At 43.8% G+C, this 13,342-nt stretch overlaps 1 protein-coding gene and 2 non-coding genes across 4 annotated transcripts in view; 1 reads left to right on the top strand and 2 right to left on the bottom strand.

Moving 5' to 3' along the window:
* LOC106810875 (BMP-binding endothelial regulator protein-like) overlaps positions 1-13,342 on the top strand; it is a 69,897-nt gene that overhangs the window by 43,167 nt on the left and 13,388 nt on the right. For both annotated transcript variants that reach the window (XR_001394077.1, XM_014814342.1), the window contains exons 3-4: positions 3,308-3,396; positions 10,794-10,893. Coding sequence is in view for 1 of the 2 variants with exons in the window: in XM_014814342.1 (XP_014669828.1) it covers positions 3,308-3,396; positions 10,794-10,893 (189 nt within the window). In the remaining variant the exon portion in view is untranslated. The remainder of the gene's footprint in view (positions 1-3,307; positions 3,397-10,793; positions 10,894-13,342) is intronic.
* On the bottom strand, positions 3,999-4,085 carry Trnar-ucu. Its single transcript is given in 2 exon segments — positions 3,999-4,034; positions 4,049-4,085. It is a non-coding gene; the product is annotated as a tRNA-Arg (tRNA).
* On the bottom strand, positions 9,074-9,160 carry Trnar-ucu. Its single transcript is given in 2 exon segments — positions 9,074-9,109; positions 9,124-9,160. It is a non-coding gene; the product is annotated as a tRNA-Arg (tRNA).

The following is a 13,342-nucleotide window of genomic DNA, read 5'->3' as shown; positions in this document are numbered from 1 at the left end:
AAGCGAAGACGCGCCAATCGTGTTTGGCTGTGCGCGGAGTCATCGTTGCCATGTACAAACATTTTTGTGGAAATATTGTAGAACCTGTTAACTTGTGCTGTTTTACCCGATTGTCATGGAATTTGGCACACAGGGCCGATATAACATGTCCTGATGACAATCATAAATATAAATATAATTTAAATACAAATATTAAATTTTTATTTTTATTTTTAAATTTAAATTTATTTTTAAATTTTAAAATTTTAAATTTAAATATAAATTTAAATAAATTTAAATACAAATATAAATTTCATGACAATCGGGTAAAAGTGCAGAAGTTACAGGTTATAGAATATTTCGACAAAAATGTTGTTACCATGGCAACGATGACTCCGCCCACACCAAAAACAATAGGTGTCTTCGCTTTACGATAACGCCACCTTCATTCGAAATTTGAAGATGATCGAGAAGAACTGCAGCCGCGTAGAGCGTTCACAAGGAAATCTCTACCGGCGCGGCGGCGCGACGATGCCAAACCCATAGTATCCCCACGAACTTCGTTCGGGGGATACAATACATTATGGCAGAGAGAGATATATAACGATTGAGAGATGGAAAGAGAAAGTGGGAGAGCCCCCTCTCTCTCGCTGTACGTCTCTCTCTACCATAATTCTTGCTCTCACACTCTTGCCTACGATCTCTCATTCTCAATCTATTCGCATTCTCTATATCTTTATCTCTTTCCTCTGCCTGTCCCCCCATCTCTCTCCTCTCTCCTCCTCTCTCGCACTTCTCTGCCTCTTCTCTTTTCAATCTCTCTCTCGCTTTATATATATATAAACACAATCCAGCAATAACAGCATTCTCAGGCGGTTAATAACTAGAAACGAGCAGTTGTCGCCAACTACATGTATCCCCCGTGATCTAGTATGAATGGAATATCTCTGTAAGGACGTAGAAGGAAGTAAAGTTAAATAAGTCACAAAGACAAAGGTTTGTTAGACAACTGGTCTGCCTCAGATGTGCAAGTATATGGAATACACACAAGGGGGGGGGGGGTTATGGGTGCAGTGCTGCGTTATGGTAAAGCAAAGACGCCAATCGTTTTGGTGTGGGCGGAGTCATCGTTGCCATGGTAAGAACATTTTGTGTGGAAAATTGTAGAACCTGTAACTTGTACTGTTTTTACCCGATTGTCATGGAATTTGGCACACAGGGCCGATATAACATGTCCTATAATATATAATAAATGTGATATACATATATTTCATGACAATCATAAATTTAAATAGAAATTTAAAATAGAAATTTTAATACAAATATTAAATTTAAATTTTATTTTTAAATTTTTAAATTTAAATTTAAATAGAAATTTAAATAGAAATTTTAATACAAATGTAAATTTCATGACAATCGGGTAAAAACTGCAGAAGTTACAGGTTCTAGAATGTTTCGGGAAAAAATTTTGTTACCATGGCAACGATGATTCCGCCCCACACCAAAAACGATTGGCGTAACACACACACACACACACACACACACACACACACGCACACACACACACACACACACACACACACACACACACACACACACACACATACGCATGCAGTGCTCGCATGAAAGCTCCGCAGGTAATTACTCAAGAACACTCTGAGCTAGGAGAAGACATACGCGCTTGTGTGGCTGCACGCGTGCGTGCATACGCGCATGCGTGCGTGCTTGCTCGTATATGGTATGCACATGCAGACGTATATCCACGTGCGCCCCCACGATAGAAATGTATAGCTAGTCGAAGCCTATAAGTCTAGCCTCAAATCGTATATTATTTCTCTGTATACCGCAGTGGGTGGGGTTGGAGGGCTAGCACGGCGGTTGCTATTAAGTTTAATACCATATCAAATTTTGCAGTCTGTATACGGGGTATAAGTTGCAACAGTTAATAATAATGTGTCTATCGTCCGTCTGCGCATGTAACACGCGCGTCTGTGTACAGCACCTTAGCGGAAATATCCTCGCTATTTTGTCGGCAGCGCGTCTTTGAAGATTGCCACATGCGGGGAGATGTGGGCGGAACAAAATGTCACGCACATGCTTAAGCCGTCTTACGATAACATTATGATGAAAAGAGCGCATAGCTCTCTATCAATATGATGGCCAGAAATCTCACAGGGTGGCCTGAGTTCTGCGTCTGCCTCGCGCGTGCGTGTGTTTACCAACATGGCGCAAACTTAATGCGATGAGATAGAGACGATGATTTATTCGGTGTCGATGCCATTCCCGCTCGCAGTCGAGCTGTCGCCAGTCCGGCCTCCGACTCGTGCTACCTGAGAGAGTAGGAGGTAGACGCGAGAGAGTCTAGCCATCGAGTTCTGTCTAGACAAACCGCGTAACGTGGTTTTCTTCGCTGCGAGGCAGTAGCAGTGAGATTACGGAAGGTGGCGTGGGTCTGCCTGCCTGCCGCTGCCGCCGATGCGGCGATGGGTGGCGCCAGTGGGTCGCAGAGATGGCCAGCTGTCACTGTCGGCGCCACGGCGGGCGCTGGCGACGAACTTTTCGCGAGCAAAACTGGTCAAGCCGTACCTCGGCGATGTGTATTAGGAGTGGCGTTTGTAGGTGGGTGCTGTTGGCCTTTTAGAAAAGTCGGTATGCGCTGGCTAGATGCGACGCGACGGTCTGTAGGTTTAAGGAAATTATCCGTTCAAGTGCCAGTGAGCTAACGTGCGAATGTACAATGTATAGGGAGTGAGAAGGAGGAGAAAAGAGAAAGAAAGAGAGAGGAGGAGAGAGAGCGCGTGCACGCGAAAGCGAGAACGAGAAGGGTGTGTGTATCGAAGGATGACAGTGCGAATTATAATGCTAATGGTGGGAACGGCCCAGATATCTGCTGTATATTCATCATCGATGGGAACTATGAGGTTAGTTCACGTCGTAACAAGTTAGTCAGACAATTACAATCAACTTGAGCATCTCGTTCCTCGTTAAAATAAACGTTTAGAAAAAACTATACTGTGCGTGATTTTGTTTGCATTTTATTCACAGCTACCTTCTTTACCCCTGACTAATTATATACGCTCTTTGGGAGAAATTAAAACGTGATCTTCCGTGGTGATTTATATAGCGAAAATATGTTTAGCAAACCAAAAACGTTACTAGAACTTATTAGAAGTTATCAGCCGTTATCGTAACAACATCAACAAACAAATATCGGCCGTAACTTTTGTGAGTGTGTTCAGGTTCATTGCGTGAAATGCTATTTGTCATCTATGTTGTCATATACATTCCTACTTGTCATGTTCTATTTTCTCGCTACTCTGCTTCCCAGGTACGGTGGCTACATGCGAAAACGAGGGCGAAGTGGTAGAAGTACCTCTAACTTGGACGGACCCTTGCAAATACACCTGTCGTTGCAAAGTAAGTACTAACGTCGTAAAGAGACGAGCGCCGATCGTCTGCTCAGTTCTGTGACTGCCCTAATTCAGTAAGTTCATGCGCAATTCGGCATTTTGCGTGATTATCCGAAAGCCGTACGGAAGTACGCTTAACGGGATTCGAACCAGGAATCTTCGAGTACTATCTTCACTACAAGAAGTACAATGGCGATGTGGTTTGCTCCTCGATTGCTTATTGTTCAAATTTATCGCATCCTGCTTACATTGGATACCATTCCATTAGTATTCAATAATTGTGAGGTAAACATTCAAAACTGTACCCTCGGCGGGAGTCGAACCCGCAGCCTCCGAATATCATCTCTACCATTAGAAGTCCGACGCATTATCAATTGCGCCTCGAGTGCCTAATAATAGTTATTTAATTCCCTTGTGTGGTATTCCTTCTGAATAAGAAGCAGTTATTCAAAACGTACCCTCGGTGGTGCTCGAACCCGCAGCCTCCGAATACCATTGTCGCCATTAGTAGTCTGACGACAAATCCATTAAGAAACAAGGGGCTATTGTAAGGTATTTATTGTCCTTGGATCGACTGTCTCCTGAGTTGAGGTAGCCATTCAAAAACAGTACCCTCGGCGGGACTCGAACCCGCAGCCTCCGAATATCATCTCTACCATTAGAAGTCCGACGCGCTATCCATTGCGCCACGAGGGCTTACTGTGCCTTGCTCTTGCATGGTACGACTTCTTCTGATACCACGTAGGGGAACATGGGGCAAAACGGGGACGCTCATTTTAGAGGGTTATTACACGAAGAGGTGAGTTCTTACAAACTTTATTATAAATATAAACTAATAATAACCTTTTACAAATTAAAATTTTTTGGGATTTCTTCCAACTTGTTACTTAACAATTGAACAATAAACAAAATTACGGGATGTCCCCATTTTGCCCCATACTCGGGGCAAAATGCGGTTATATGATAAAACATGGGAAAATGTTGTAGAAGTTAGATATATAGTGAGTTCTCAGCTCAGAGGTCTGCAGCTTTATATTACATCACTCTTTGCAAATGTCACACACATAGTTGACTTCATAATCCTCAACCCCTGCACAGGAGCAATGTGCCCATCTCTGACATTCTTCACATGCTATCCATCCTTCAGTGGAATGTGAATACAAATCACCACAGTAGAGACATTCTGTGTCATCTTCATCGTCTTTGTAGGATTTTTTCACAGCTTTATCCGATGTTTTTGGTTTAGCCTCTTTCCTGACATGTTTCTTCTTCGGAGCATTCTTCCTCTCTAAGCTCAGACTCCTTTTTGTTTTCTTTGTCAGCTGTTGTTGGTAAAGCTCTTGTTTGTATGGCGACTCTGTGAGAACAACAGTTTTTCCACGTCTAACGTTACTCACTCTAGGTTTCTTGGCAGTCACCTTTGGTACTGGAACAATTGCCTCCACAGATGTGTTAAATTCAGATTTATGCTTGTTTGTCTGACTGCTGCTGAGTTGGGTGTTAGGTAAAATTACCGAGATATCTGCCCCTGCTTGAAATTGAAGGGCATTCTGGTGCTCTGGTTGTATGACAGGAATCTCGATATCTGTTGTTTCAGCTGCCAAAAAATCCACCTCTTTGAAGACATTACGTTCAGCTGGCCAGATTCCAGTTTTGCGAAACCCATTGATGGCAGTGTCCATAGATGCTGCTTGTATAAAAGCTTTACCAAACAAGCCTGCAACCAAGTATTGTGTAACAATACGCCCTGGATGTGTGCGAAGCCAAGATTTCATCTCATCACTGTAGTATGTGCTGAGAGGTTTTATGAAACCTACGTCTAGTGGCTGCATACGATGTGTGCAGTGTGGTGGAAAGCACAGCAAAATTACACCATTCTTACGAGCAAGGTCAATTAGGTCCATGTTTTGGTGTGTGTGTGTGTGTGTGTGTGTGTGTGTGTGTGTGTGTGTGTGTGTGTGTGTGTGTGTGTGTGTGTGTGGCATGTCCATCCAGAAGTAACAACACTGGTGACTCTTTGCTTGCACGGGAAAATGCAATGAATCGCTTGAACCATGCCATGAAGATATCTGACTGCATCCCCCCACTCGGATGACATTTGGCCCATGTACCTGGTGGAGCCCCATCTAACAGCTCTGGCTTCATACGCTTCCGAGGGAAGATTAGCATCGGTGGCATATATGAACCATCTGCACAAAAACAAATCTCTATTGTAACCAGTTGGCCCCTCTCTGCAGACGTAAGCGTTCCCACTTGGCGGCGTCCTTTCAATGCAATGAGTTTCTGGTGACTTTTCGACACAGTTGTTACCCCTGTTTCGTCACAGTTAAAAATCTGATTTGGTGTCAAAGTAGTTGACGGACTGGCCTCTGGGTTGGCTGCGGCTTGGGCTTGTCACAGTGCAGCACATCTACGTTGTATGGGGTGACCGATAGACTTTGTGCATCACCTATGATTAGAGGTAGTGCTATCAGCTCTCCGGGAACATCAGCTTTCTGGTACACTGCAGTAACCGTTCCATGAGTGGTTCCTCTACCATCAGCAGTGTCCTTAGCAAAATCTGTGTTGTCTGAAGCAAAGAAGATGCCCTTCTGAAGGCGCCCTTCTCAGGAATGGTGGCACATACAGGCCTTGGAAATGTCTGGTGTTTTCTACGACGGCATTGGTAAGAGCAGTCTCCATGATCAGGGTACGGCCATACGAGACGCAGTGGCCCTGTGCATTGAGAAGATATATCAGCATTTTTTGCTTCGTGTGTCATGGTGTACAGTCAGAGCCAGTCCACAGGCCTTGGGGGTTTTCTCTTGCATGTTGGGGTCTGAATGTTGCTGTGTCGCTACTTGGCTTATACTTCATCTGTCTGTTGGACTTGAATCCGAACATGATGTTTTGACTCACGGTGGTTCTCGTTTTGTTGTCCATATCCTGCACAGGCCCCACCATGATCCAGCGAATCATAGTGTATAGTTCAGCTGGAACATCATCGATGTTGCTAGATACTGGTATGGCAGTTTCTGGCTTGTCTTTCTTTGTAAAGTTTGCAATGCTCTTGCGTATCACCTGTGCAGACTTGTAGATGGCCTTTATGTCATTCACATCGTCAGCATCACTTGTGATAGCAGAATAGACCATGGCTTCGTCACATGCATCTAGAGAGTAGAGGACAGCCGATTTCCTTCTATCTGTTTGTCAAACAGACTTCACGCTTGGCAACTCAGTAAGTATCTTTTCCTTTAACCATGCTCTTTTGAGTGCAGGTGAATGATTTTCCAAGCCTTTTAGACCAAGCATATTGACGTATGTGGTTTCAATGTCAACCATTGAGAGGTAAGCTTGTTTTTGAGTTTGCACACTGATAAGGTTGGTCAGTTCAATCAGACTTGCCCTTTGCAGTTGAATGCTCTTTGTGTGTGCTTCTTGTTCTGGTTTCGCGTGTCTTCTCCAACATGACTTGTGGTACCTAACGTCTATCGCGTGGGCATCAGTTGGTGAGATAGATATGTTCAACCTCGTTTTCAATGAGGCATCTTCAGACTTTTCTACAGCTTTTCTCAGCTCTGCACCAGCATTTTCAGTCTTGACTTGGAACAACTGTTGGCCATCGTCCTTCTGACAGAAGAAGCACTTTTTCTTATCCTACGGCACTGTAGATGACCGTGTGAATGGCGCTGATAAACCAGAAGTTGATGGGCCTGGTTCATCAATTTTGGTGCTGTCTCTTTTCTGTCCACGTTTTCTGACAGCGCAGCTTCCATTAGATAGTGCATAGTCTTTGCGGTCTCTGGCACGTTTTAACAGTTGCTTGTTAGTTGCATTGGAGTAACAAGTGCGATGCCAAACAGCCTTCTCTGTGCACAAGGTTTCTTTTGTGCTGTCTTTGAGTCGTCTATGGACTTGGACGAAGTTGCCATTATGTAAACTGGCACATCAATGTACAGCAATGGGAAGCACCACTTAAACAAAAATAGGGGAAAAATAAACATTTCCAGAAAAAAAATGGTAAAAAAAATAGGCAGCCATTTTGAAAATCAAAGATGGCCGTTTTGTGGTTATGTTTAGCTGGCTTCCTCACCCTTGAAAATGTATGTTTAGCCGTTAAAATCATGACTCTAGGCCACATGGATGCTGAGATATTGAGAAACACCCATTTTGAAGGCGGCCATTTTGAAAATCTAAGATGGCCGCCATGCATGCTTTCGGCAAATTGTAAACATTGGTTTTCTGATTGCCTATACTATACAGATTCCCAAAATGTATAGGTTTGCAAATCCCCCCAAAAAGTGAACGAAATTTAATATCTGGACATAGTGAACTTGACTATCCGTTTGTATTTATTAACACGTCACTCTAGCAAGTCAAAAAACTTAGAGACTGTAACTTTGTTGAAGCCCATCACTTGGGCAGCTGAAGTCGATTCTGGTTTACGCAGTGATAAGTCTGCATGTCTCTTCATGAAGCCTTCTAGCCAATCTACCCTAGCCATCTCATATTTTCTGTTAAATGGATGTGGTATCTTGTTTCGTTCAGCTGGTTGAAATGCCAGCATTCGTAATTCGTTGGTGCTAAATCCAAATAGTTTTGCCTCCATCAGCTCATCCTCTTGTTCTGTGGTGAAGATTGGTTTGTATTTACCCAGACATTGTTGGATAGATGTGGCTACATCTGGGTCTTCACGGAATTTCATAACCCGTCTTTCAAGTGTAGTCTGTGGCACATTGTACTGGGCTGAGGCTTTCCTGTATCTCATTACACTATATACCACATCTTCAATTGCCGGTCCCATAGATTCCTCCGACTAACTTTGTCGGTCAGTCTTACGTTTGTACTTTCGAACCATGCTATTTAAAAGAAAAGAAAGTCCAAATTAGGAAATGCCAACATATATCTTATTTACTTTCCAACAGGATGATAATGGGGCAAAATGGGGACACCCACCCCATTTTGCCCTAAGCATTCCAGTCAGAAAAATGGCTGACAAATTTCGCAAGGCTTATTCAATGTCAAAAGTTAATTACCTTTAATCATGCCAAGTCTACCTAGTTCAAAACCAGAAACTATTTATTTGGATGCCATTGTGCTTGGACAAATAGCAGCACATCATGGACGACCCTTATATTTTAAGAAAATGTTGAAAAATCGATAATTTCGACCCATATTTACCTAAAATGTCTTCTTCTTCACAACACATGCTACACGAGGTCTCTCTGACGTAATGAACAGTTCAGAGTATGTATAAAAGATAGCAGAATTAAAAATATAGCAAAACCTCGTTTTGCCCCATGTTCCCCTACAGACTACGAATTTGATATGGTACTAAACTAGCGCGCGTTAGACGCGCGTCCAACGCGCGCTAAATATTGCAGTGTACACGCTATCCCGCTCCAAATACCCTCACGAAGCAGGGCTAACTTAGTGCGCACCAAGTTATCCCGCTCTAAGCTGTGTCTGTACGCAATCCGGTGCCTAGCGCACGCTAAGTTTCGCAATGCGCATGCGCATAGCCTTATTTAGGTCACGTAATTGTACGCTCGCTGTACCTCGCTGTCTGCGGGGTGACGTGGCGAGCAAGGAACTGAGCGGCAGGAGAACTGATGACTCATTTAAAGTAGGGTCAAATATGCAGTCTGTACGCTCCTAGTTAGCGCGCGTATACGGTATGACTTGAGGCGGCCATTCAAAAAACGTACCCTCGGCGGGACTCGAACCCGCAGCCTCCGAATATCATCTTCACCATTAGAAGTCCGACGCGCTATCCATTGCGCCACGAGGGCCTACGGTGAGAACTGATTATACTTGCATAGTATTCCTAATCTAAAAATAAATCTTATCGACGGCAGTACCGATTATTTGACATTTTACTCTCTCTCTCTCTCTCTCTCACTCTCACTCTCTCGCTCTTTTTCTGTCTCTCTTTCACTCTCTTAGTATATATTATATATCTCACTATCTTTTTCTCTCTCTCTCTCTCTCTCTCACTCACTCACACACTCTCTCTCTCTCTCGTGATCACGTGCGCGCTGTGAGACGGCGGACGTCGTAACTACGGTGTGAAAACAAACCGCACGTCGTTCAAAGGGTCTTCCATTAGAGGAAAGGGGAACAGGTTACCGAGAAGAAAACATCGCGATACGTATATCGTTGCAAACTTGCACATCTTATGTACAACAATCGGGAGATTTTTGGCGCGTCTGTAATATAGCTTTCAATTTCGTTATTTGTTGCTAATTGTAGATTATACGCTACCGGTTGAATCGTATACAAGCAATTGCGTTTTCATTCCGTAGGCTGATATATGGCTGTTTTTTTTTTACGTAGGTGGAACTGTTCGCGGTCGATTATTACCAAATCATTGTGCCTTGAATGCTGCTAACATTTTAGCTAACAATTTAAGTATGAATTCATGGCGTAAATTTGCTGATGCAATCCCAGTGAAACAACAGCGAAACGCGCTGTACTACCTTTTCTATTGGACCCCGGCGAGCTATTGATCACATAACGTGGGAAAGCTTATAATTATGTACACAATTTCGACTTTATTGAGTCGATACCTTTGGGGTATTTAAAGAGAGTCCGCTAAATGTCATGCTATCAGCAGGACCTCTGCATGCGTTTCCAAATACACAAAAACTGTAGGTATATCGAGCAATTCCCTAGCTACGCGTAACCAACCCACTGGTCGCGAGATGAATTACAACACATTACAGCCGTATACTCACTAAAGTTAAGTTAACTACTAAGTAAAGTGTGGTTAGTAAACTAAGTTAGTAGTCGTAGTCGTAGATTGCGACGTGAATAATTTCTCTGTGAGTTTATCTGTGATACAGTGGAAGCAAAGTCTCTATACGCGACCTAGCAAAGTGGTAAACCTATAGTATGTTCGAATCCCGAGGGCTCGAGTCCCGCCGAGTGCACGGTTTTGAATATGCACCATAATTCAGTAGGAATACTAATCAAATATAATCAGTTCTCACCGTAGGCCCTCGTGGCGCAATGGATAGCGCGTCGGACTTCTAATGGTGAAGATGATATTCGGAAGCTGCGGTTTCGAGTCCCGCCGAGGGTACGGTTTTGAATGTTTTGACCTCAAAATTAATCTAATAAAATTTGAAGAATTGACATTGCTAATCAATTGTTAACCATGAATAGAGATCTTTATAAATCAGTCCTGCAAAGCAATGCCTTCTAAACTGCGCAATGGATAATGATCTACACAAGAACCGCTATGCAGGTTGTCTATATTCCTCTCCCCTTAGCGCGTCGAACCCACATAACATACTGCCATAACTACATACATACTGCCGTGGGTATCTGAGAGGTCGGGTCACAAATATGATATATCTGTATTACTATGACAACGTATAGGCATTAAGTTTTCATTGAGTTTGATCTTCGTGTCTTTCACAGAGCGGTCAGGTTGTGTGTGAGAAGCAGGCCTGTCCGAGTATGGAGGGATGTCATGCCGTTATCTACGGACTCGACGATAGATGCTGCGAAGAGTGTAAAGGTTCGTGTCCTTACTTGCTCCACCGGTGTGTGTGTGCAAGTGCTCGTGCTCGTGCACCTGTGTGTGCGTGCTCGCGCACCTCCGTATGCGTATGCGCGTGCGTGTACGTGTGCGTGTGCGTGAATGTGTACGTATGCGCGCGCGTGTGTGTGTACATGTGCTTGTGCGTACGCGCGTGCGTGTGCGCGTGCCTGTATTGGTGCGTCGCCATATCATTTTTTGGAAAATCGTACATTGTATAACAATGTAGCGGTGCAAAGAGCCACAGAGGTAGAGGTACCTCACACATTGCGGAGCAAATAGCTACACTGGTAGGGCTAGACTCTGGCGTTGTTCAATATGATCAGCTAAACTCACTTCATCAGCGAGGAGAACGCTTTAGAAGGTGGAATCTTGCTGGCCGCAGATATCGGGCGATGTTGGGATGTCTACGTGGAAAAAATATAGGGTGAATGGTCAGCCTCTTTTATTATTATAATATAGAAAAAAGGGTTATAGAGTTTATATTCTATATCTATGGATTTATCCAGCCTAGCTCAACTCACTAATTCAGTGAAAGTTTGCTAATTGCGTTATCGGTGTGTTGTGTGCACGATAGTAACGGTAGTAGATGCAGTAACGATATAGAAGTTTCTATGATTACAATAAGTTAATAAATATTAGATAGTTATAGCGAAAAGTAAACTCAATACATGCTATATTCTCCAGGTCACCTGGATAGAACGGTCACTTGTCTACGAAGGACACATTCCATTTTGGCATTTCCCTTGAGTGGGAGTTATACAGTAAAACAACCTCTATAGAACGGACACCTGACTATAAAGGTCACCGATGGGGTTTCCCTCGAGTGACCCTTACGTACACGGTTGAGTGTATAACTCACTGGAGTTCGCGTTGGAATATATAACCGCGATTTTAACCGGAATACAACATCACGCGTTGGGTACAGTGCGGGTATATAAGCGTAGTGGTTAGTTGACCGGGGGAGAGAGACAGACGCACGTAATGCCGCGCGAGCTGCGGGCGTTCACTAATCCGGCCCGCGAACCGCGAATTTACGCGAGAGAGTAAGCATTCCCCGCGCGGCAGCAGCAGCAACACGGGGTTGTTCTAAGAGGAGCTTAGTTTCATGATATCCTGCTGGCAAACTCGGCGACCGATGTCAAGGATGAGCTGGAGAGCTCTCTACGGCTTTGCTGCCTATGGTTACAATCCAAATAGCCTCCCCCGCATGTCTACAGTCCGGCCATTAGTAACCGCTGCGCCCCGAAGCAGTTTGCATTAGACATGCACGCGAGCGCGTAGTTATTGTAGGTATGTGTGTGTATGCCACGCGTGAAGCGAATATGCAGGTGGGGCAGACGTGTAGCCAATCCGGCGATGGGGCGAATTATGAGCGAAAAAATAGTTCACAGTCGTTTATTAATGGGATCGGGTAGGCCACATTTATTGCTTGTTATATATTCGTACGTAAGTGTGAAATTCCGTTTTCTGATTAGTTATAGGTGCTACCACATGGTTACATGCAAGAAAACTTTTCAACTTCAACCATAAACTCTTTTTAAACCGCAAAAATACATAAAAGTTGCAACATAACAACGCCCAATGATTTTGCTAGTCGACGCGAAACTTGAGCGCGCCTGAAAACAATCATATAGCGACGAAGAACAACATGGACGGGTGCGGGGGTTATACGTCACACGTATATGAGCATACGATAGCGCTCATATTTATTATTAAATCTTGATCTTATCGAGGTGCTCAGTATGCTGCTGTGCAAACCGACGGCAGCACGCTGACCCCACGGACGAATATCGCGCTACCACGCGTATGAAAATAAATGTTTCGACTCCCACACCGTATCCAGTAATGTCTATCGAGGTACGCGAGCCCGGCCAGAGTTATGACTTTTCTCAGGGAGTCAAAATAACTGGGATCTTAACACTGTGGACTTTGAACCCGTCGCATAGCTAGGGTGACCACGTAAAATAGGAATGTCTCCACAAATGGTGACGGAAAACGCCCTGGCAGCGATCACTCCCAATGTAATCAATACAAAGAGTATTGATAATGTATTGAAAATGAATTGAGTATTGAAAATGTATTGAGTATTGAAAATGTAATAATACAAAGAAGTCGACTTGGTATTATGGCTACGGTATGGCTATGGCTATGGTATGGCTATGGTTATGGCTATGGCTATGGTATGGCTATGGCTATGGCTATGACTATGGCCATGGCTATGGTATGGCTATGGTTATGGCTATGGCTATGGTTATGGCTATGACTATGGCTATGACTATGGCTATGGCTATGGCTATGGCTATGGCTATGGCTATAACTATGGCTATGGCTATGGCTATGACTATGGCTATGACTATGGCTATGGCTATGGCTATGGCTATGGCTATGGCTATAACTATGGCTATGGCTATGGCTATGACTATGG

Source organism: Priapulus caudatus, unplaced genomic scaffold, assembly GCF_000485595.1.
Source record: "Priapulus caudatus unplaced genomic scaffold, Priapulus_caudatus-5.0.1 Scaffold481, whole genome shotgun sequence".
Classification (NCBI taxonomy): domain Eukaryota; kingdom Metazoa; phylum Priapulida; class Priapulimorpha; order Priapulimorphida; family Priapulidae; genus Priapulus; species Priapulus caudatus.
The sequence above is the reverse complement of the archived record's forward strand: the minus strand, read 5'-3'. Positions and strand labels throughout refer to the sequence as shown.